Source organism: Epinephelus lanceolatus, chromosome 15 (assembly GCF_041903045.1).
Source record: "Epinephelus lanceolatus isolate andai-2023 chromosome 15, ASM4190304v1, whole genome shotgun sequence".
Lineage (NCBI taxonomy): Eukaryota > Metazoa > Chordata > Actinopteri > Perciformes > Serranidae > Epinephelus > Epinephelus lanceolatus.
The window spans coordinates 22,891,873-22,915,644 of record NC_135748.1 but is presented as its reverse complement, the minus strand read 5'-3'; the positions used below and the strand labels follow the sequence as shown (position 1 = coordinate 22,915,644).

General features: G+C 38.5%; 4 protein-coding genes across 6 annotated transcripts in view; 2 read left to right on the top strand and 2 right to left on the bottom strand.

The window, feature by feature from the left end:
• Positions 1-38: 38 nt before the first annotated feature.
• On the top strand, positions 39-8,151 carry LOC117267231 (cleavage and polyadenylation specificity factor subunit 3). Its single transcript, XM_033642986.2, has 18 exons — positions 39-222; positions 324-387; positions 2,251-2,348; positions 2,517-2,645; positions 2,729-2,906; positions 3,004-3,093; positions 3,182-3,332; positions 3,434-3,609; positions 3,708-3,866; positions 4,702-4,848; positions 4,952-5,104; positions 5,218-5,326; positions 5,709-5,807; positions 5,896-5,990; positions 6,079-6,166; positions 7,085-7,151; positions 7,282-7,378; positions 7,460-8,151. The coding sequence occupies exons 1-18, from the start codon at positions 152-154 to the stop codon at positions 7,559-7,561; spliced, it is 2,073 nt and encodes a 690-aa protein (XP_033498877.1). The 5' UTR covers positions 39-151; the 3' UTR covers positions 7,562-8,151.
• A 1,030-nt stretch (positions 8,152-9,181) lies between these two features.
• On the bottom strand, positions 9,182-11,347 carry LOC117267232 (uncharacterized). The gene has a single exon (XM_033642987.2). The coding sequence runs from the start codon at positions 11,319-11,321 to the stop codon at positions 10,281-10,283; it is 1,041 nt and encodes a 346-aa protein (XP_033498878.1). The 5' UTR covers positions 11,322-11,347; the 3' UTR covers positions 9,182-10,280.
• A 1,679-nt stretch (positions 11,348-13,026) lies between these two features.
• On the top strand, positions 13,027-18,020 carry iah1 (isoamyl acetate hydrolyzing esterase 1 (putative)). The gene is given in 6 exon segments (XM_033642501.2): positions 13,027-13,143; positions 13,301-13,353; positions 13,552-13,703; positions 16,984-17,145; positions 17,231-17,352; positions 17,644-18,020. Coding segments are annotated over 6 exon segments (729 nt in total). The 5' UTR covers positions 13,027-13,080; the 3' UTR covers positions 17,821-18,020.
• adam17a (ADAM metallopeptidase domain 17a) overlaps positions 17,988-23,772 on the bottom strand; it is a 25,538-nt gene continuing 19,753 nt past the window's right edge. The window contains exons 19-20 of one of the 3 annotated variants that reach the window (XM_033642498.2): positions 21,439-21,475; positions 17,988-20,404 (exon numbers count right to left, since the gene is read on the bottom strand). In XM_033642498.2, the coding sequence (XP_033498389.2) occupies positions 20,010-20,404; positions 21,439-21,475 (432 nt within the window). In that variant the 3' untranslated portion in view covers positions 17,988-20,009. Of the gene's footprint in view, positions 20,405-21,438; positions 21,544-23,772 lie in introns of all 3 variants that reach the window. The other 2 variants (XR_013493357.1, XM_033642499.2) reach the window with 2 other exon arrangements.

The window sequence follows — 23,772 nt, the reverse complement described above, 5'->3', positions numbered from 1 at the left end:
GCTTAGTGTGTTGACCGCTTTTGATTTCTCGTCGGCTGTGTTTTGGCACACCACCGGAAGTGTGACGCCACTAAAAGCCGCCCCCTCTCTCATTCATTCAGTAAACATGATTTCTTCTATTTTTATTATTACCTGCAGCATTTAACACACAATGGCGACAAAACGCAAAGTAGAGGTGATTGTCCCTGCAGAGGAGAGTGACCAGCTGCTTATCCGTCCACTGTGAGTTCATGTTTTTATTAGTAACTACCTCTATATGTATCCATTATAACAAGAATTAAATGTAACGTTAGCTCAAACGCTATTTTCTTATGTGATTACAGGGGTGCTGGTCAGGAGGTTGGGAGGTCATGCATCATCCTGGAGTTCAAAGGAAGGAAAATTATGGTAGATATTTTTGTCTTGACTCTGACTGCATGCTGCTGTGTGATTTCAGACAAATTTATATGCACCTCACTCTAAAAATAAATTAAAATTGCTAACAATATTCCTCAACCAAATAAAGGACTGTTCGCTACTTATCAGAGTAGGGGGAAGCTGGGGTGTGATTTATTATTGTTATTATTATTAGTAGTAGTTAGTAGTAGTAGTAGTACCAGTATTATCTTAGTCCTCAGAGCTACAAATATTTTTCCCCGAGCCTCCCTGAATGCCTGGGGGGACAAGCCCTCATTCCACCATAAATAAACTTTTATTTTCTTTTTTTTAATATTCACACTAAATGTAGGTATTAGAGTCAATGCAATTAGCCAACAGCACAGAGGGCGTGAGAGTTATCACTGAAACAACCAGTGAATTTCTTAAGCAATATGCAAATCTGCCTAACAAGTCACATCATCACACAAGTTGCAGCAGCAGCTAGAGAAAATCCTGGGGCTGTATTCACAAATATTCTGAGAATCCTCTCAGAGAGCTCCTAACTTAGCCTAAAAAAAATTAAATAAGAAGTCCTAGCTTTGGAGTGATTTAGGAAAGTTCAGAGCAACTCTGAGTAAGGAAGGGACAGAAACTTTTACCTTCAAGTGAGGAGGTGTGGTTGAACCCGTTGCTAGGTCTGATGCTTTCTTTTAACATATGTGATTGGTTGTCACAGACACACCCTTTTTGAGTCTAAAGTCATCACTGCTGCAGTGTTCCAGTTTTTCAAATATCTTACTGTTGTGATTTTTTTGTTTATGGCGTTATATCATTATTATGTTAGGTGGGAAATGCGTGCGTACCCCTAATGAGATCGACCACAAATTTTATCCTTGCAAGATCTAATCTGTGGCATTTCATTTAGTCACAGTCATCCAGCGTTTGGAGAATATTTCTCCTATCTCTTTGTCTTTCCACCATTTTCTCCTTTGATTAAGAAACTCCTAACCCTCTTAAAAGTCATCCTCCCTGCTCCTAACAGTTTTTCACCTTAGGAAGTCATTTAAGGTCTAAGATGCTCTGTGAATAACTTTTATCTTTACAAGGACCTAGTCTGAATTTAACAGTACATTCCTGGTGAAAATTTAAATGAGACATAGAGTAAAGTGATTTTCATAATATCCCTGTTTTAAGGTTAGATTTGGTTATGTCTCCTGACAGAAGCATTTGTCACACATGATGTTTTTAAGAGTTTAAGTTTGACAGTCAGAGGATAATTTCATTTTTCACAGTTTCTGGCTATGATAAATGGTTTAATTTTGGTGTTTTTTAAAGAAAATGTGCCTTTCAAATATGCTGGCAGGGTTTGGAGTTTAGAGAGTATTAAATAAATACAAAATACAACCATTTAAAGAAGAAGAAGAAGCTTTATTGTCATTGTACACACGATACAACGAAACTTTGTTTGGCAGCAATTCCTGTAGCAGCTACCGTATATCGAGTGTCTTAAATAAAATGAAAAAAAAAAAAAAAATTAAAATCAAGTTGTATGTCCCTCACCCAAGCTATAATAAAAAACAGATGTTACTCCCCAGAGCTTACAAAAAGGTTTGACGTGCGTTTTGCACCACCTCCTCCTTATAAATAAATAACAGTCCCTAATGCAGCTATATTATATGACAGCAATAACTACAAGACATGTAATTTTATGTTCTTCTTTTTTGTGCAGGCCCTAATGTGCAAGTTGTTTTATTTTATGTGTTCTAATCATTCTGTTGTTGTTTTATTGAGTCCTGTGTTGACTTGGTGTACCCAGGACTCCCTGGAAAGCAGCAGTGATACTGAGTGCATTATCCTGGGTGAAATAAATACAGTAATACTTGTGTTTTGCAGCTGGACTGTGGTATCCACCCTGGTTTGGAGGGAATGGATGCTCTCCCCTACATAGACTTGATCGACCCAGCTGAGATAGACCTGCTGCTCATCAGCCAGTGAGTCTTGAACTGTCTCTTTCATGTGTTGAATATTGTATTTTTTATAACCTCACAACCACATCTGTAATTTCCTTACTAAGGCATGTTCTGCTTATATACTATTTGGATTATATTCTATAACATAACTAAGGGTATTTAATGTCCATTCATGTATCCTCTCACCAGTTTCCACTTGGATCACTGTGGAGCTTTGCCCTGGTTCCTCCAGAAGACCAGCTTTAAAGGCAGGACCTTCATGACCCACGCCACCAAGGCCATCTACCGCTGGCTACTGTCGGACTACGTCAAAGTCAGGTAGAAGCAGGAACAGTCGCCTTTATGGAACACCTCCAAATGAATAATGCACCTACAGTAATTTAATCGTTGATTTATTGCAGCAACATTTCTGCAGATGACATGCTGTACACTGAGACTGATCTGGAGGAGAGCATGGATAAGATTGAGACCATCAACTTCCACGAGGTGAAGGAGGTGGCTGGAATCAAGTTCTGGTGCTATCACGCTGGTCATGTGCTGGGAGCTGCCATGTTCATGATCGAAATAGCTGGAGTCAAGGTAACAACTCGTGTGTTTTGTTTCAGAGTCCCGTTGATGCATAAAAGCTAAGCTTACTTAACCAGTCCATCATTGGTCTGTTTTTTCCTCTCTGAAGCTGCTGTACACGGGAGACTTCTCCCGACAGGAGGACAGACATCTGATGGCAGCTGAGATCCCAAGTGTCAAACCTGACATCTTAATCATAGTATGCCACATAATAATTCCCTTTGAACGCTATTTTAAAAGAATTTTAAGTGATCACAACATGATTAATCCTGTTATTCTTCCTGCAGGAGTCGACCTACGGAACCCACATCCATGAGAAGAGGGAGGAGCGCGAAGCTCGGTTCTGCAACACAGTCCATGACATCGTTAACAGAGAGGGTCGCTGTTTAATCCCTGTGTTTGCCCTGGGGCGCGCCCAGGAACTGCTGCTCATCCTGGGTGAGAGGTTATACATTTTTATCTCATTTAAAAGGCAAAGAACCTTTATGTAATTGGCTATCTGATGATTTTTTGTATTTCTGTTTCATGTTCACCTGTAGACGAGTACTGGCAGAACCACCCAGAGCTCCATGACATCCCCATCTACTACGCTTCATCCCTGGCCAAGAAGTGCATGGCTGTGTACCAGACCTACGTCAATGCAATGAACGACAAGATCCGCAAGGCGATCAACATCAACAACCCTTTTGTCTTCAAACACATCAGCAACCTCAAGGTAGAAAGCTCTACTGATACATTATATCTGTCTTCAGGCTGTATCATCAGGGTGAAGCTGAATATCAATAACTGTGGTGGCTGTGTGTTTTCTTCCAGAGCATGGATCACTTTGATGACATCGGTCCCAGTGTGGTGATGGCGTCTCCAGGTATGATGCAGAGCGGGCTGTCCAGAGAGCTCTTCGAGAGCTGGTGCACCGATAAGAGGAACGGAGTCATCATCGCTGGATACTGTGTGGAGGGCACACTGGCCAAGGTCAGACGACAACAGGATGGTAGATGGGGTTTAAAGTAGAAAGTCTTTTTTTGTCATTGTGCAGAATACAAGGAAATCAGGAGTGCTACTCCTTATCAGTGCAATAAAAGACACAGGAAGACACCAAAAATAAACAAAAAAACCCAAAACACCTTCAGCAAACAAACAAGCTGATAGCACAAATAAGTAAATACACTGTAATTATTGCGCTACAATAGGAGTATTTATTGCACCAGAATAAATATAATTATTGTACTAGAATACATGTAATTATTGCCCTAAATACATGTTAATATTGCGTTAAAATAAATGTATTTATTGCAGTAGAATATATTAATATTGCACTAAAATAAATGTAATATTGCACCAGAATAACTGTAATTATTGCATTAGAATGAATGTATTTATTGCAGTAGAATAATATAATTATTTCAATAGAATAAATATAATTTCTGCAGTAGAAAAAAATGTAATTATTGCACTAGAGTACTTGTAATTATTGAACTTGAATTATATAATTATTGCACTAGAATAAATGTTATAATTGCACTAGAATTAATAAAATTATTGTACCAGAATGATTGTATTTATTGCACTAAAATAAATATAATTATTGCACTAGAATAAATGTATTTATTGCACTAGGATAGATATAGTTATTACACAAGATCCAGTAGATTTGCCCTTAAGAGAGCTCTAATAATAGACAGATATGTCTAGTTTCTTGGATAACAGTGCCATCATTTATATACATTTTAATTCAGATGTGCCTGTTGAAACAATGAATGTATAATTACAGCAGCTTACTGTGGTGTGTTGTGTTCTCTCTCTGCAGCACATCATGTCTGAGCCAGAGGAGATCACCACCATGTCAGGGCAGAAGCTGCAGCTGAAGATGTCAGTGGACTACATCTCTTTCTCTGCCCACACTGACTACCAGCAGACCAGCGAGTTCATCAGAGCCCTCAAACCACCTCATGTGGTAGGAGGGAAAAAAACATTGATTTATCTGTGTGTAAAATTCACAGTTGTCTGCACCCTTCAGTTAGGAAAATCCTTGACTCTCCTGTTTGTGTTATTGTCAGATCCTGGTCCACGGGGAGCAGAATGAGATGGCCCGTCTGAAGGCTGCGCTGATCAGGGAGTACGAGGATAACGACCAGGTTCACATCGAAGTCCACAACCCTCGCAACACAGAGGCTGTCACCCTCAACTTCAGGGGAGAGAAACTGGCCAAGGTCGATAAACTGTCTGTCTGTCTGACTCTGTGCTCGTGTTTTTACAAATGTTAAACACATAAATAAATCCAGTCTGAGACCTGAGGGAAGTTAACAACCACTCCTCCTCTCAGGTGATGGGCTCTCTGGCTGATAAGAAGTGTGCGCAGGGCCAGAGGGTGTCAGGCATACTGGTGAAAAAGAACTTCAACTACCACATCCTTAATCCCTCCGACCTTTCTAGTAAGTATTTATTTTGTATTTCTCCAAACTGTCCCACCTGCAGGCCGCAGTATAGGACCACCTGTGTGTTAGCAGTACACCCCAGTAGAGTCAGTTAGTCAGAAACTGTCTTTTGGTTGCCTGCTGTCAGCAACAGAGCAGCTACACAGATATGTGTTACATGTTTGTTCTGTTTAGGCCCTGTTTACACGTATATAGATGTTTTTGATGTTCTCCCGCCATTTAAAACAAAATTCTGTCCACACGACTTTGTTTCACAAAATATCTCTGTCCATTACTCTCCCTCTGTCCTCTATTCATTTTTACACACTGCTGCTGCTTCTTGTTATATCTGACAAACAAATAAGGCATCATGAGTTGACCTGATGCGTGTGTTCTGCAGCATACACAGAGCTGGCCATGAGCACAGTGAAACAGACCCAGGCCATCCCCTTCACTGGACCTTACTCACTGCTTGTCTGCCATCTGAGGAACCTCACTGGTAAGGCCGCCATATTTGTGTACACCGGCAAACATTCTTGGCTTTTGTTCATCTATGCAGAGGCAACCACCTTCTTCTCTTCCCTCAGGTGACGTGGAGGAGCTTGACGGAACCGAGAAGAACACCTTGAGGATTTTTAAAAACATCACTCTGATCCACGAGGTCGGCATGGTGCTGCTGGAGGTGAGGGGTCAGGCAGGATCACGACACTTGGCTTTCTTTAGACTGGCTCATTTACCCAACCACCCTTTCTCTTTATGTCCTGTTTCAGTGGCTAGCAAACCCTCTCAATGACATGTACGCCGACGCCGTCACCACTGTAGTGCTGGAGGTCCAGTCAAACCCAAAGGCTCAGAAAGGTCAGTCTGGAAATCAGCTGTGTATGCTGTCTACATGGATCTTTAATTTTGAATGCATCTTGGACTGTGGGAATGACACAAAAATTAAATTAAATAAATAAATTATTTGTTTCATTTATCACCTGAAAATAACAGTTGTCATATATTCATTACCTTAGATTGAGCCATTTATATCTACATAGGGAGAGGGTCCTCATCCACAGAGACTGACATGTTTCTACAGTAGCCCGAACGGACAAACCAAACACTTGCTCTAGATGGGGCCATTTGCATTTTTGTGTTTTGGCATCCTAGTTATCAGCCTCTCCATGACAAGAGCAGTGAAAAACACATTTTCTTAACGTGAAACTGCTTTATTCTGTGATTTTACCTGTTTAAATCACCAGGGGTCTCATTTATAAACATCATATACGCACAAAATGAGGCATGAAAGAGGCGTACGGCACTTCCTACGCAAAAGTTTTGATCAATAAAAACAGATTTGATGGAAGAAACTCTGACCCATGCCTCCAAATATTTTGGAGATGGGACACTGACAACGCAGATGGTGAGGTAGAAGCCTGACTGTAGAAATTGTTGAACCTTTTTTGGCACAAGCTTTTTTTGGCTTTTGGCCGTATGTACATTTTTAGTATGGATCCTACACTTTGTTTGATAAATGAGACCCCTGGGTCGCTTATTTTGGAGAGAAAGAAACCTCTGTGGATAATTCAGCTCCCAGTAAAAACCTCCTGAACAATGAACACTGAGGGAATTCTAACCCGGATAAGTTTCAGCTGGTTGCAGTCTACAATCCTCACCACTAGATGCCACTAAATCCCCCTAAATTTTACACACTGGACCTTTAATGCATTGTCTCGTTATTGTAAAGGACTTTTTTTTAAAAAATTCATTTTTAATGTGATTCCTGATTAACAGCCATGGAGACCCAGAGTGTCATCATGGACATGGACGTCTTCCAAACCCGACTGGCAGTCATGTTACAGTGAGTGAGACACAGTCCATACTGACTTGATTACAACATTGCATACTGTACGTCACTTTATAATAATAATAATAATAATAATAACAATAATAATTATAATTATAATAATAATATATCTCTGTGTTTTTAGGGACATGTTTGGGGAGGAATGTGTGGATTTCAGTGATGGTAAAAGCATCTCTGTGACCGTAGATGGAAAGACGGTTCTCATCTGCTTGGAAACAAGGGTGAGAAGCGTTTCTCTTGGTTTCTTTGGTGTGAGATTGTTGTTTTTTTCATCTCTCATTGACGTCCTCTCCCCTGATTAGTCGGTGTGCTACGAGGATGAATGCACAGAAGACGACTCTCTGAGGGAGATGGTGGAGCTGGCAGTGCAGCGGCTCTACGACGCCCTCAACCCAGTTATCTGAGAGCAGAGACGGGACTGCAGACGTGTTCATGGCCAGTCATCTATAAACTACTGAAAGACAGTTTCTTAAGCTAAGTCACCACAGATATAAAACGAAGAATACTTCATCAAATTCAGTGTTGAAAGTTAACAAGCAGCTTGTATTAGTGTGCTAAAACTGGATAAAGTGTTCTCAAGAATCAGTGATACATGTACACTACCAGGATCTACAGTGTTTTAGTTTGTTTTAGCCCTAATACAGTTCACAAAATCAATCAGCACATCAGTATGCACTCACACTTTTACTAACTGTACATTAATGAACGTTCATGACCTGTGACCATGAAGCTACCATGTGAAAGAAGGGAATTAAATAAGCTGTGTAAGTTGGGTTTGTTTTCATAGATTTTAGTGTTCAGTGTTATGTCAGCACTTTTAATTATATTTAATAAGTTAACTGTATTTGTGTAGATGCACTGTAGGGTTTGTTTGACCTGAGTTTCTTAATGAGCACTCATATGACAGATTTGTTTACTTGTAAATGTGATGTGTTGTCAACTTCTAAATGCACTTATGTTCATTGTACCATGTTTAAAACAGACTTTTACAAAACTCATCAGTGTTTGTGTTGTTGACTTACAACGTTGCCCACAAAAGACTCAAGCAACATTTGTTTCACTGTGCTCTGACAGGCACTGCTCATAGCTCATTTATTTCTTAAATATCCGAACAATGTAGCTCGAGATTTTTACAATAAATATCCTCCAAGGCACATTTTAATGAGCATACATCTACAGTTCCTATAATGCCCCTGTTTAGTGGGCTACCAGTGATCCACACATCCCTTACTTCAATACATTGCCATAGGTTATTTTCTATAAATAGCAACACATGAAACCATAATCGAAACTTGCTTTACCTTTAATAAAAGAAATCTGAAAGACAGATGACTTCATAAAAGCTAAAGTTGAACCATGACACTACCAGGTTGTAAATCAACCAGTGAACTGTGGACTACATTTAAAGGTATGCCATGCAGGATTGTCGTCGCTGTGTGTAAACACGCTCACCAACTACAGATTCACTCTTGTTTTGCATTTCACCTCACTATATTTGTGCGCCTGGTGTCCAACTTTTTTTATAAAGCCCTGACCTCACCTGAGGGCTGTGGGGGCACACACCAATGAACCCTGCGAACACAGAGAATCAGAAAATACAGGCAGAGGGCAGAGTCTCTGCAGATAAATACACCTCTACACACTTCTAGTGACTCATAAAAGATTGAGAGGGATAACTTCTGTATGAGTCTATACATTTTTTTTAGGAAAATCCTGCATTGTATACCTTTAAAGACAACATTAGTGGCACAGTGGGGAATTGATTACAGGTGGGCAGAGCTGGGTGCTGGACCTCAATACTCTAGACTGATGACTGTATTTTGGCGTTTTGACCAAAAGTTTTGAATGCCTGGTCCAATTCATAATGTTGTTACTGATTTAGATAACAATCTTTTCATTTCATTTTGACTGGTATGCCTGCTTGTGTTTAGATGACATTTAACATTTGAGAAGTTTGGCTTCTTTTGATTTAAAAGGGAAAAAAACAGCAGCCTCAAATTAAATGATTAAGAGAAAAAGAGGAGATGATTTACTGAAAGTACTGAAAATGTCAGTACTATGGTAAATGTACCTGAACTTGTATCTTTCGACTACTCAAAGCGCTTTTTACACTAAGAGTCACATTCACTCAGTCACGCACACGTTCACACCCGGGTGGCCGAGGCTACCACACAAGGTGCCACCTGCTACTCAGTTTTTAACACACCCACACAGCGATGGAACAGCCATCAGGAGCTATTTAAGGTTCAGTATCTTGCTCAAGGAGGAGCCGAGGATCAAATCTACTCTACCTCTGACTTGTGTGTGACTGACAAACTGAGTGACAATATTTACACCAGGAAAAAAAAGACAACTGTGTTCACAGACAGAATGAGAGGTATACAGTACTGTGCAGACTTGCAGACTGAGGAACAGAAACATATGTACCAGGATGTCTACAGGTATCAGACATTTAATGTTTTTAAAAGCCTTTTAAAATCATTTTAAACCAAATTTAAGACTATTTTTTGACTAATTGTCTTCATTCTTATTCAAGCACTGCAGGTAAGCGTAAAGGTAAGTTGTATATATGTGGTCAGGTGTAGAGGTAGGTTTTATGCAGGAGTATGGTTATTAGGGGGAGTTAGGTTAATCTACACTTTGCCGACAGGTGAGTTCAAGTCAGAAATGTGGACTTTGACACAGAAGAGCTTGACTCCTGTTGACAAAAATACATTTTAAGATGGGTGAATTGAACTGGATAAAATCTTGGTGGCAATTGAGACCTCAGACATTAAAATCCAAGCATACTAAATGAAATGTAAGGCCTAAACTTGAATTCAAGACTTGTTAAGAACCTGCAGACACCCTGAGTACATTAGTTTAGTCTTTGATTTGCAGCTCTTCATAGGAGTGTGACCCCATTTTAATTGCACAATTGCACCATGTCACACTGACCCAAAGGATGATGTTAAGTCATCCATACTGTACAATAATTCATTATTTTTAATTGTTTGTGTGTCCCTACATAGAGAGGTCAGAGGACAGGGCCAAAACAAATGGCATTCAACGGCTGCCACGTGAATACTGTTGTTTTTTGTAGTGTGATTCAAGTGTCCTCCATCACCTCCATGTGAGTGAACTTCACCCGCTCTTTAAGCTGAGCAGTATCCCAACGGCCATCGCCAGCAGCAGAGCAACTCCCACTTCCGTCATCCCCCCGGCCTCCCGGTCCTCAAACCTCTCCTGCTTCTTCCTCAGCATCTCCTCTTTGCGGGCTGTGATGTCTCTCTGTTTCTGCAGCTGCTCGCTGTAGTGGGCTTTGACGAACTTGTCGAAATCAAAGATGCCTCCTCGGCTGTCGGTGCCCATCACAGACCGCCGGCTCTCGGTGTGCTGTCTCGCGGGGCTCCCTGTGTCTTTGGCGGAGGGTCTGGCTGTTGTGATGAGGTCTGACTGACTCAGCAGACCTCGGTCGTATTTCTTCCTCAGCGTCTTGTTGCCCAGCACGGTGTAGGCCTCACTGATCTCAGAGAAGCGGACAGTGGCGTCCTCACTGCCGGCGTTTCTGTCCGGGTGGTAGATGAAGGACTGCTTGTAGTAGGCGGTTTTAATCTGGGCTTGGGTGGCGGTAGAAGTCACCTCCAGGATTTCATAGTAGCCTGTTCTGGTTTTGTACAGAGGCTCAGATCGGGCCCCGTTGTCGCTGTAAGCTCTGGTAAACTGCCCATGTCCCCAACACAAAGCGAGGCTCTCCTGTCGACGAACGGACCGGAAACTGGAGAAAACCCTCCGAAACTTCCCATTAGTCCGGTACCGAGGGAAAATAGCTTCTACACTTTGTACTTGTGACTTACTAGAAACGGAATCATCTTTGTTGAGTCCGGAATAATAGTAATATCCAGCGACATTTTGGTTTTCAAAAGCGTCGTTGACATTACCAAACAGTGGTGTTACCCTTGTGTAACTGTCTCGTGAAGCTCCAACGGTCACCCTGTCCGCTGCTTTTTCGGCTCCGTACACATCTCTGTTGTTGACACCACCCAACAGGAAGCCTGCCGACAGAGATGAGGCTCGTATTGCACCTTTACCCAGCTTAATTTCACTTTCCAGGAGTTGCCGGTTACATATTTTGTGTGCAAAGATGGATGCTCCCCTTCCAAAACGTAGCCTGACCTCCGCCATGTTTGAAGGGGATAGAAGAAGAATGTTGACTTCCGGTATGATGATGGAAGCTCGTCTGACTGCAGCGCCCCCCGGCGGGGTGTAAAGGTAAACTCAAACATTACATTGCACAGCAGATTTCAATCTTTATAAAGGTCCTATCAGTAATTCATATTTTTCCCCCAATAACATCTTTGTAATGAAACCTAGCTGCTTAAATTTAATATTAAAAATTTGTCATTAAATAGGACACACCTCTTTATATCTGATTTTTAGTACTTCTTCTATTTTCTATTTATATTTTATTATGGAAAATTCATATTTTTCTCAATAACTTCCATGTAATATGCAAGGAAAGCATAAAATAATATACAATTTAATATCTTCCTTTGTAATGTGACCCAGTGACTCAAATGTAATAGCAAAATGTGTTTTTACATAGGACACACCAGCCACATCTCTTCATAATGTGATTTTAGTGCTTTTTCTATTATTATGTTTATGGAAAATGTATTTTTTTTTTAAAGAAAAAAAAAACAACTTCTATGTAATGTGACGCAGTGACTCAGATATAATACCAAAATGTGTCACTACTTAGGACACACAGGACTCACTTCTTCATATGTGATGTTAGTGCTTTTACTATATTTAATTATTATTTTTATATATTCTGTTATTGCTATTAAGTATTTATCCATGTAATGAAATGCAGCTACTTAAATTTGACACTAAAATTTTTCACTACATGGGGCACACATCACGCGCCTCTTCATTTATTATTTTAGTGGGGTTTTTTTCTATTTTATATTAATATTTTATGTAAAATTCTAAAGTTTTTTCTCAACAATTTCCAGTGACTCAAATATGATACCAAAATGTATCACCACATAGACCACACAGGACTTCAGGACTTAACATGAGATTTTAGTACTTTTTATATTTCCCTTTTTTTTAATTATTTTTGTGGAACATTTATTGATTTATTTCTTAATATCATTCCTGTCATGAAACCTGGCTACTTCATCTGTATACAGAACATTTTCACCCTGTAGGACACACCTTATTATGTCTGATTTTTAATGTTCTTTCTATTTTTTTATGAGTATTTCTTATGGAAAATTCACGTTTTACTCAAAAACGTCCATGTAATGTGGCTCAGTGACTCAAATGAAACACCAAAATGTGTCACTACTACACACAGGATACACCACTTCATATGTGATTTTAGTGCATTTCTATTTTCTATTATTTTTATGATTCCCTCACCCCCAATAACATTCATGTAATGAAATACAGCTACTTTAATTTAATACTCAAATTTTCACTACATGGGTCACACAGGATGCACCTCTTCGTTTGTTATTTTAGTGTTTTTTCTGTTTTATATTAATATTTCATGTAAAATTCATACATTTTTTTTTCTTATTAACTATATAATGTGATCCAGTGACTCAAATGTAATACCAAAATGTATCACTACATAGGATCCATAGGACACACCTCTTTATATATGATTTTAGGGTTTTTTCTATCCCAATAACATCCATGTAATGAAACGCAGCTACTTTAATTTAATATGAGAAAAATTTTCACTACATAGGACTCACAAAACACATTTCTTCATATGGGATTTTAGTGCTTTTGCTATTGTTCATTAATATTTAATGTTTTTTTTTTTTTCTCTGTAGACTTTTATTGTGAAGTACGGTAATAACGTCACAACATCCGCCTATGACCCGCTTCCCTAACCGGAATAGTAGTTTCTGCAACTCGTTTCACTATGTCTAAGTTCAAAACAGTAATTTGGCCTAAAGTGATTTTATTCGGGGACTCCATTACACAGGTTAGCTCATGCTAAATATATTTTGATAACTGTAGTATTATATAAGCTAGCAGTTAATGCTAACTCACTCACTTACTGAGCAGCAGCAGTTAGCATTAGGTGCTAGGTTGCTAACTTAAGTTCTGAATTAATGAAACAGTTCTGTTGATTCTTTCAGTATTCATTTCAAGCCAGTGGCTGGGGTGCATAAATTGCCAACAATCTAGCAAGGTAAGTACTTCCTGTGTATTGGTTCTTGATTCTGACAGAAGTTGTAATCTAATTTCTCAATCAATTTTAGTAAATCAGTGTTCTGTACATCCTGTGTATGCACGTCATTATAGCCTTACATCTGTGATTTATAGAGAGGGGATAACTTACATTTGTAGAACTGACTAATATCTGAATCTGACATATATTTCCCATCAGAAAATGTGATGTTATAAACAGAGGGCTGTCTGGATACAACTCCAGATGGGCTAGGATAGTTCTTCCTCGCCTCATCAACACCTCAAACTCAGCAGACAACAACATAGCTGCTGTCACAGTCTTCTTTGGAGCCAATGACTGCGCACTGGAAGGTACAGTTTTACTGATGCAACCTGCACTGACAACTTAAGATGTTTAGTAGTGATAACTGTTCTGCCACAGACTCTATGTATAGATCTCACCATGGTAATTTTCTTAAATTTGGGAGGAAAGCTCCTACTGAGGCACAGAAGACACAACTGTTTATCATACTCCTAATGAGCACACAGTTTGTCATGTGCAAAATCTGTGCACATAATCAAGTATACTCATTAGGAGTATGATAAACAGTTGTGTCTTCTGTGCCTCAGTAGGAGCTTTCCTCCCAAATTTAAGAAAATTACCATGGTGTGAAACTTTTTAAAAATACCATTTTATGTCATACTGTGATACATACAGTTTAATGACATTATTTCATGGCACACTAAACTATGACCATTTTGACATTTTTTTGTGGCATACTATACTATACCTTATTTACATAATACTTGATTACTTTTTTTTTGACATATTATACTACGACATTTTTAACACATTTTTTGACATTCTATAACATGACATTGTTTATTGCATTTTTTATGACATACTATACTATGACGTTTTTTATTACTTTTTTGACATACAATACTATGACTTTTTTTAATGACTTCGAGATATTATATACTATGTTTTTCATGACTTTTTCGACATACTATACTATGAGGTTTTTTATGACTTTTGGACATGCTATACTATGACTTTTTTTACTTTTTTTTACGTACTTTGACTCTTTTTATGACTTTTTTCGACATACTATACTATGAAGTTTTTTATGATTTTATTTGACATACTATGACCTTTTTTGTGACTTTTTTCAACATGGTATACTATGACGTTTTTTATTACTTTTTTTACGTACTTTGAAGTTTTTTATGACTGTTTGACATACTATACTATGACATTTTCATGACTTTTGGACATTTTTTTTTTACTTTTTTCAACATACTATACCATGACATTTTTTATGACTTTTTTCGATATACTATACTATGTTTGGTTTTTTTGACATACTATACTATGACATTTTTTTATGACTTTTTTTTGACATACTATATCATGACGCTTTTTTATGACTTTTTTCGACATACCATACTATGACGTTTTTTATGACTTTTTTCGACATACTATACTATGAGGGTTTTTTTTTTGACATACTATATCATGACGCTTTTTTATGACTTTTTTCGACATACCATACTATGACGTTTTTTATGACTTTTTTCGACATACTATACTATGAGGGGTTTTTTTTTGACATACTATACTATGACGGTTTTTCTGACTTTTTTTTGACATACTGTGCTATGATGATTTTTGTGACTTTTTTCGACATACTATACTATGACGGTTTTTATAACTTTCTTCGACATACTGTACTATGACGTTTTTTTATGACTTTTTTCGACATACTATACTATGACATTTTTTGACTTTTTTTTTTACGTACTTTGACATTTTTTGACTTTTTTTGACATACTATACTATGATGTTTTTTATGACTTTTTTTCAACATACTATTCCATGACGTTTTTTAATGACTTTTTCGACATACTATACTATGACGTTTTTATGGCTTTTTTTTACATACTCTACTATGACATTTTTATTGACATGCTGTACTATGAGGTTTTTTATGACTTTTTTCAACATACTATACTATGACATTTTTTGTGACTTTTTTCAACATACTATACTATGATGTTTTTTTGACTTTTTTTGACATACTATACTATGACGTTTTTTATGACTTTTTTTCACATGCTGACATTTTTTATGACTTTTTTCGAGATACTGTACTATGATGATTTTTATGACTTTTTTCGACATACCATACGATGTTTTTTTCGACATACTATACTGTGTCGTTTTTCATGACATTTCGACATACTATACTATGATGTTTTTAATGACTTTTTTCGACATACTATACGATGTTTTTTTTTTTACTTTTTTCGATATACTATATCATGGCGTTTTTTTATGACTTTTTTCGACATACTATACTATGATGATTTTTTTTACTTTTTTCGACATACTATACTATGACGTTTTTTATGACTTTTATCGACATACTATACTATGACATGTTTTTTTTTTACTTTTTTCGACATATTATACTATGATGATTTTTTTTACTTTTTTCGACATACTATACTATGACGTTTTTTATGACATTTTTCGACATACTATACTATGACATTTTTTTACTTTTTTCGACATACTATACTGTGATATCTTTCAACGTACTATACTATGGCATTTTTTATGACTTTTTTTTTGACATACCATACTATACTTTTCAACATACTATACTATGACTACTATGATTTTTTTTGACATAGTATATTATGACGGTTTTTATGACTTTTTTCGACATATTGTACAATGTTTTTTATGACTTTTTTCGACATGCTATACTATGACGTTTTTTATGACTTTTGTTCTACATACTATGACGTTTTTTATGACTTTTGTTCTACATACTATACTATGACGTTTTTTATGACTTTTTTTGACATACTATACTATGACGTTTTTTATGACTTTTTTCGACATACTATACTATGACATTTTTTATGACTTTTTTGGACATATTGTACAATGTTTTTTATGACTTTTTTTCGACATACTATACTATGACGTTTTTTATGACGTTTTTTTGACATAGTATATTATGACGGTTTTTATGACTTTTTTCGACATATTGTACAATGTTTTTTATGACTTTTTTCGACATGCTATACTATGACGTTTTTTATGACTTTTGTTCTACATACTATGACGTTTTTTATGACTTTTTTTGACATACTATACTATGACATTTTTTATGACTTTTTTTGACATACTGTACTATGACGTTTTTTATGACTTTTTTCAACATACTGTACTATGACATTTTTTATGACTTTTTTTGACATACTGTACTGACGTTTTTTGACTTTTTTCGACATACTGTACTATGTAGTTTTTTATGATTTTTTTGACATACTATACTATGACATTTTTTGACTTTTTTCGACATACTATGACATTTTTTGACTTTTTTCGACATGCTATACTATGACGTTTTTTGACTTTTTTCGACATACTGTACTATGACATTTTTTATGACTTTTTTCGACATACTGTACTATGTTTTTTATGACTTTTTTTGACATACTATACTGTGACATTTGTTAACACACACGACTTTCAAAGTGTCTGAAAACAATGACAGAGATATTGTCACTAAAATTTAACATCCTTTCCTAATGTTTCTGTATGATTTCTTTTTTCTCTGTTCCCGTCTTGAAGATAAAAACCCTCAGCAACACGTCCCTCTGCATGAGTATTCAGAGAACCTGAAGGAGATCAGCAGGCTTCTAGCTTCAGCTGGAGTGTCTGCAGACAGAGTTATCTTCATCACCCCTCCACCTCTTTATGAACCAGCCTGGGAGAAGGAGTGCATTCTGAAAGGTGACACTCATTCAGTCTTTCCTCTCTCTTATTCTGGTATCATCTCACAGGTCAAAGATCATGAATGCTTCTCCATCTTTTTCAGGATGTCCTCTCAATCGCCACAACTCTGTAGCGGGGCAGTATGCCCAGGCGTGTGTCCAGGCTGCCGGTCAGTGTGGTGCAGACGTCCTGGACCTCTGGACTCTCATGCAAAAAGATGGTCAGGTGGGTACTTGTTACTGTTGCTTCTTCACGTACACATTTCCATGAATACCACAAACTATACGTTAAGATAACGCTGCAACCCTTCGTATGGCACACGGGAGACATTTCAGTTTTGCAACCTCACCACTAGATGCCACTGAATCCTAAACATTGGCCCTTTAAATGTTTTAAATGTCTTTATTTGAGTAATGTGACCAGATATAGCATTGAGATTTTTCAGCATACCCCATTATCTTCCTCTAAATTAATCAATCTAATGAGAGCTGTCCTTTTTTGTCCTCTGCTCCACAGGACTACTCAGTCTATCTGTCTGACGGCCTGCATCTCTCAGAGAAGGGAAACCAGTTTGTGGCTCAGCACCTGTGGGGCCTGATGGAAAGTCGTGTGGCCAATCTGCCCTTCCTCCTGCCGTACTGGGCAGACGTGGATACCAAGAGCCCAGAGAGCAGCCTCCTCTGTGACCAGTGAAGGAGTGGATGTTGGCTTTGGATCAAAAACCAGCGCTATTTTTTGCACTTGTTGTAAATTTCCCAGGTAAACCGAGAGCCTGACATGGGACTGCATTCCTGCTTTGAAACACTGAAGCAGCTGTGATTTGTTTGTGCTGGTATGTTAAATGTGAGACCATGTATTAATGTCAAAATGCACAATAAAGATTTTTATTTTGACATGTGTGCAGTGGTAATGCAAGCAAGAAACATAAAAAAAGCAACTCATGGTGGACTTAAGCATAGAAACATTAAGAATATATACATCATCAGAATATGAACGACACAGGACATCTGCTCGTTGTGTAACAGCTCACATCACTCCAGTAGAGTCAATGTTACCTACACAGTCGTTTTTTCCTTGACCTACAGTTAATACATATTTTAATATGCGACACAGCAGGCGGTGGTGAGACAGCATTAAATAACAGAGAGATGCATAACTCACATTGGCACAAAGACAGACAACAAAGCGGGGAAAAAATAACATTTGAGCACCTCAGAAAGTTTCTTTTAAAATTAAATTCGGGATTGTCCAGATTCGTTTTCATCTACTGCACAGTTAGGCACAAAATCAGAAGGCACCATGTTTCATACAGATGATACAACCTTCTTACTTGGGGTGCATAAGCTGGACAAATAAGTGAAATACTGAAAAGACTACCAGTTGTCCCCACACAGTGTTAAAATGTATTGTAAATAAAAAGGGGACAAATTGTTTCACAAGCCTTTTTAAAAGAAACCATTGAGGACACAGCACAGTTAGAACATGTTTGAAACTCATTTAAATTCTCCAGTGATGTGAAAAATACTTCAAGTGCAGTTATAACACAAAGATTCAGGATAAAACATCTTAAAGTCAAAGTTTGCCGCTTAATATATCACACTGAAATGTTCCTTTGTACGATAAAATAACCACAGTTACATCACCAATAATATTACGTTACAACTTTCACCTCTTGTGTGGAGCACACCGGTGAGGTTGTGTTGCTATGGAGACAGTACTTTGTGCATAAGCATTTAGGAGGGGAAAGGCCAGGATGTTTCCTCTGATTTTAAGTTATAATCCGCAGTGATTGCTCATGTTTTTTTGACAATAAACACTGGCAGAATTTGGATTCAGCCTCAGGATCTATGTAATTATTTTTAATTTTTTTTGTCCCTAAAATAAATAGCATAAAAAGAGACTATGATGTGTTTGGTAGTTCAGTCCCTTCAGGATTTTGCAAGCTTTTATTTTAGATTGTCGCAGCCTAAAATGGCTGATTTTGCAGCAGCTTTTCTAAAAAAATCGCGATGCATGTTGCAGTGCTTTTAAGTTGTTGCTGTTTGGTTTTTTTTAATGCAGAACAACCACCGCACCACACGCTGTGTTCTTGGTCTTCTACCACGTGATTTTTTGGCAATAAAACTGTGGGAGGAATGGAAACTTGCAAAAATAGTTGTGATTTTTTTTGTATAATTAATTAAAAATCGAAGGCAACTCGTTTCAGTAAGGGAAAAAATGCATTGTTGTAAATTTGTGATTCATACTTGGTACATGTTTGTAATTGTGAGACATTTGTCTTGCACGTCTGCATCTTCACAACCAGAAATACAGACGCGAGTCTTGTGACGTTAAAGTCGGGAGTGATGTGATTGAGGAAAGGAAACGATTGGTTAGATTTGCAGAAAAGTCGCAGCGATTATACAAAATTGCAAGGTAACGGTTGACTTTGCATGAATTGCAACATCCTGGAGGGGCTGCTAGATTCATTTCCACCCACCTACTCAGATCTCCCAGGCTCCATCTGGCCAAGGACCCCCAACCTAACTGAGAAAAGGCACAGCATTATTTCACCACAGGCACACAAAAACATGAATTCACTATTTCACTGTCACAGGGATTTGTGACTGTTCTGTGAGGTGGTTCAATCCATGTTGAAGCTGACTGAATGATATCCACATCTAGTTTTGCCTGAAATGTTGTCCTTCGTTCAGTTTGACACCAAATCTGACCTGCTAAACATGTATACTATTATCTTTAAACAGTTGCTATGAAATGCTTATGATGCAGTAAGTATTGGCATGTTCCCTAAAACACATATCAGATTGCATAATGAACGTGTTGGTGCTTTTGATCACAAAGTACTGTTGGTGATTTACTCTCAGCACTCTGTCTCTTTTGTGTCAATGCGATCCTGCCTCCTGAGGCGCCGCCGGTCCCTGGCTTGCTGGTTCGGCTCTGTCAGATCCTCGTAGGAGGATTTCGTAGCCGACGAGGAGGCTCCTGCGGTTGTGAAATCGTCCGACAGGCCCTCCTCTCCCAGGTGAGAGTCGCTGCTGGTGTCCTCCTGGATTGTGGCCATCCGCGGCCCCCCTGCGCTGTCCGGGGTGGGGACGTAGCTCGGGCCGGGGGCCTGGGTACTGGTGCTGGCCGCGGGAGAGGCCGCGACCTGGCTCTGCTGCTGAGGCTGCTGGGGCAGGGAGGAGGGCGCGGTCCGGCCGGCGGAGGAGAAGCGAGGCGGAGGAGGCTTGACGATGCGCACGGACGCTGACTCGAGGTTGCTGAGCATTTCTTGACTCTGAAGAGCAAAAAAACACATGTGAGACTAAAGCACACTGAAGCTGACTGTCTCTGACTGAGGTGGAACCCATTCCCTTTTTACTCCATTCAGCTCCAATCTTCACAGTTTAAAGGGAAAGTTTGGATTTTTTTGAAGTCCAAACTATCCCTTTAACATCATGAAATAGTTATAATCAAAACATGAAAGATACTTAAAGAGAAATTTAGTAACAGCTATCTGCTATTTCCATCCCATTATCATCCCAAAACCCCCTTTTAAAGTGGGAATGAGTAAAACAAACATTTCTCACAGCAGACATTTTGTGTTGTCAAACAGAGGTGTAACTAATATTAATAATGGCCGCAGTCCGTTTAGAAGCACTTGTTCCATGACAATGAGGATCCTGGCTCCTTTGCTTAAGCCATCATTGATGTTATTAGTTGCTCCTGTGCTTGTCCTGCTTCTACAAGTCAAAATGTCTGCCATGACAAAGGTCCATGGAGGAATGTACCCTCAGTCTCCATGTGTTCCTAATCAATCCTAATAAACACAGTGCAGACAGCCATTACAAAAAGAAAAACAAAAAAAGGGAAATGAAATAACAAATGACCACCTAAAGGACATTACCCTCTTCTCGATGTGGCGTTGAACAGCAGCGGATGCAAACTTAAAACGCTGACACACACCACATCGGATTTCACAAAAGACAACAAGGTGCAACCTGTTCAGTCCTCTCTCTGTTTGAATACTCCTAAAATGCAATCTTGCTTTCTTGAGGTAATTTCTGATCAGGTATGACTCTGCGTGGACGACATGTGTGCAGAGGAGCACACTTACAGCTATGCTGTCACATTAATTAGCTTAAGTTTGAGTGTCTCTCACTTAATCTCTCCAGGTGAAAGACACAGTTTGAGGGCTGGAAATGTGCAGCCAGATCAGTGATTACATCAAGGAGTAAGTGACTGCAGGAGTATCCCAAACGTGGGCCACTGACCATGCATCATCATGGACTCAATGGCGACGCAACACCAAGCCATGGCACACGCACTCACCTATGGCGGGAGCTCTACTACAAACTTCCACCATCTGCTGCAGTTCCAGTGAGAATGGAAAGGGCCAAGTCAAAGAGTGATGGACAGGTCATTCGGAGCTTGAACCTGGCAGTGACAGTGAGGCCCTTACTGACGGATTCTGAATCCATTTGTGTTCTGCTCTAATTATAAGACTGTGAGCCAATTTGGCACCAGAATTCTCAGGACTCTCTTGGGTATTGTGTTGCAAAAATGTTTATGAGGTACAAGAGTGTTTTGTAGTAGTGCATATTGAATGTCAAGGTACTGCGCTCTTGTGATGCCCTTCAGCATGTCTTTATACCCCTGATAACTGACAAATCTTACTTGTTGTACATTTTTGAAAGGCACAGCCTAAAACCGGGCTCAGGCTACAGGAGTTTTAGACCAAATTATTCCCAAATCATCCCTCCTAAAAATCGGAGAATAAATTTGATCTGGAAACTTAGTCGGTACCGATGTTTGGCCAAGATTATCTGGTAATGTGAGAGGTTTGCAGATCATTCTTAAATCTCCAGAAATGCTTACAGATCATTTCAAAAATGTTTGATATTAAGGATTTAAAATCTAAATGATTATTGTTACGGTTACATTAGTACAGAGCTGCCAACGGTGTAGCCAAGCAATGGTAAACATTCCCCTGTGACAAACGTCAGGTAGCATTCTGCTGTTGACAGATACTCAGTGTTCCTATGGTCATTGAAAACCTGGAAAAAAGTCATAGAATTTCACAATAACATTTTCCAGGCCTGGAAAAATCATGGAATTAGAAAAAAAATCATTGAACGTTTTGGAAAAGGCATGAAATTCTGTTGCGTGTAAAGACATTACCATCGTCTACGAATCGTAAAATAAAGGCAAATTTATTTTCCGTCACTGTCAAGTTAACATTTCGTTTACCACTGTGTACGTGTCTTCATTTTCTCCTCAGCTCTGTCTCTCCCTTTATGTGTGCCAGCTAGCTGCAATTATGTTTGAATAGAGCTGGAGTCTCATATGTTTGAAAAGTAGCGCAAGGAAAAAAAAAAAAAAAACATTATTATGGTTCGTTGAAAAGTCATGGACATTTTTTGAAAATTTGTCCATAAAAATGTGTGGGAACCCTGAATATTAAAACTGACATTTCAGATCTCACCTCCAGATCAACACATGGTGGCCATTTCCTCATCCAGACCTGTTTATCCTTCTGCTTTTTTCTCTTTTTTCGCATTTTTAACATCAAACCAATCTGTCGCACCGCTTCAGTCTCATTTTGTTTTGCTTCCCTATGAGATCACATGAGGTGGTGCATTCAGGCTCCCTCTGGCATGATAATCTTAAGAATATCCAGTAGTGTGTGATGGGCTACAATTTTTAAGTCTTACAGTGTGTGCATGTTTGAGATTAGAGAGAAGAACATCTGTGAAGTTTCTCCTTATGTGCGTGATGAGACCTGATTCCAAAGTCGATTAGGATTTTAAAACTGTAGTCTGAGCCCGGCTTAATATATTATTAAGTGTCTAACACTGAAAAGCTCAACTAATCTGCGTTATCAGGACTGTGTGCATGAGGTTTAATCAGATTATCTGTGGCACCAGCAAACAACCCCAAAACTGTTACAAGATTTTAATACAGTGCTCCAGGGATGACTTTTTTTGATAGACCAACCCCAAAGTTAGCATCACTCTGGTTCCCTTGACAAAGAGCCAATGGTGTTTTCTCGCTGGATTTTGAATTACTGCAGAAAATAAGCTCTGTGGCAAAAAAAAAAGTTTATGATACTTACACATTTTATTCAGCAAGATTATCTTCACAAACACCACTTTTATGATTTTAGAAGCATAAATGCAATCGCTAGAGGTAAAAAGCTAACGTTAGGCTATAAGCAAACCTCACCATGGTCACACGACTTTAATGTCACCACCACAACAAGGCTGTAAAGTGGGGCCTTCTAATATGTCTGAGTCCTTACTACAGCTCCTCCCCGCTCTTTCCCTTTTCATATCTGTCTCTGTTTCTCAATAACGTAGCATCAATAACGCCTGAAAAATGCCAAAAAATAGCTTTAAAAAAGGCTGTGTACGGCGTGATGATGCTCTGTAGTTTAATTTAGCCATTTGTTAGCAGTCATGTTTTTTAAGACACATAAAAGCTTCAAAATTGACAAGTGGGATGTTTACTGATGAATTCAAGCTTGTGTTCACCACAGACCTTATTTCTGACATCTAATTAAAAACCCATTCAAAAAAACAGCTGACTTTGAGATGAGGGAGCCAGGAGTAGTAACATGTAAAAAGTAAATTTTTCCAGTGGAGCTCTGGCACTTCAAACCAATGG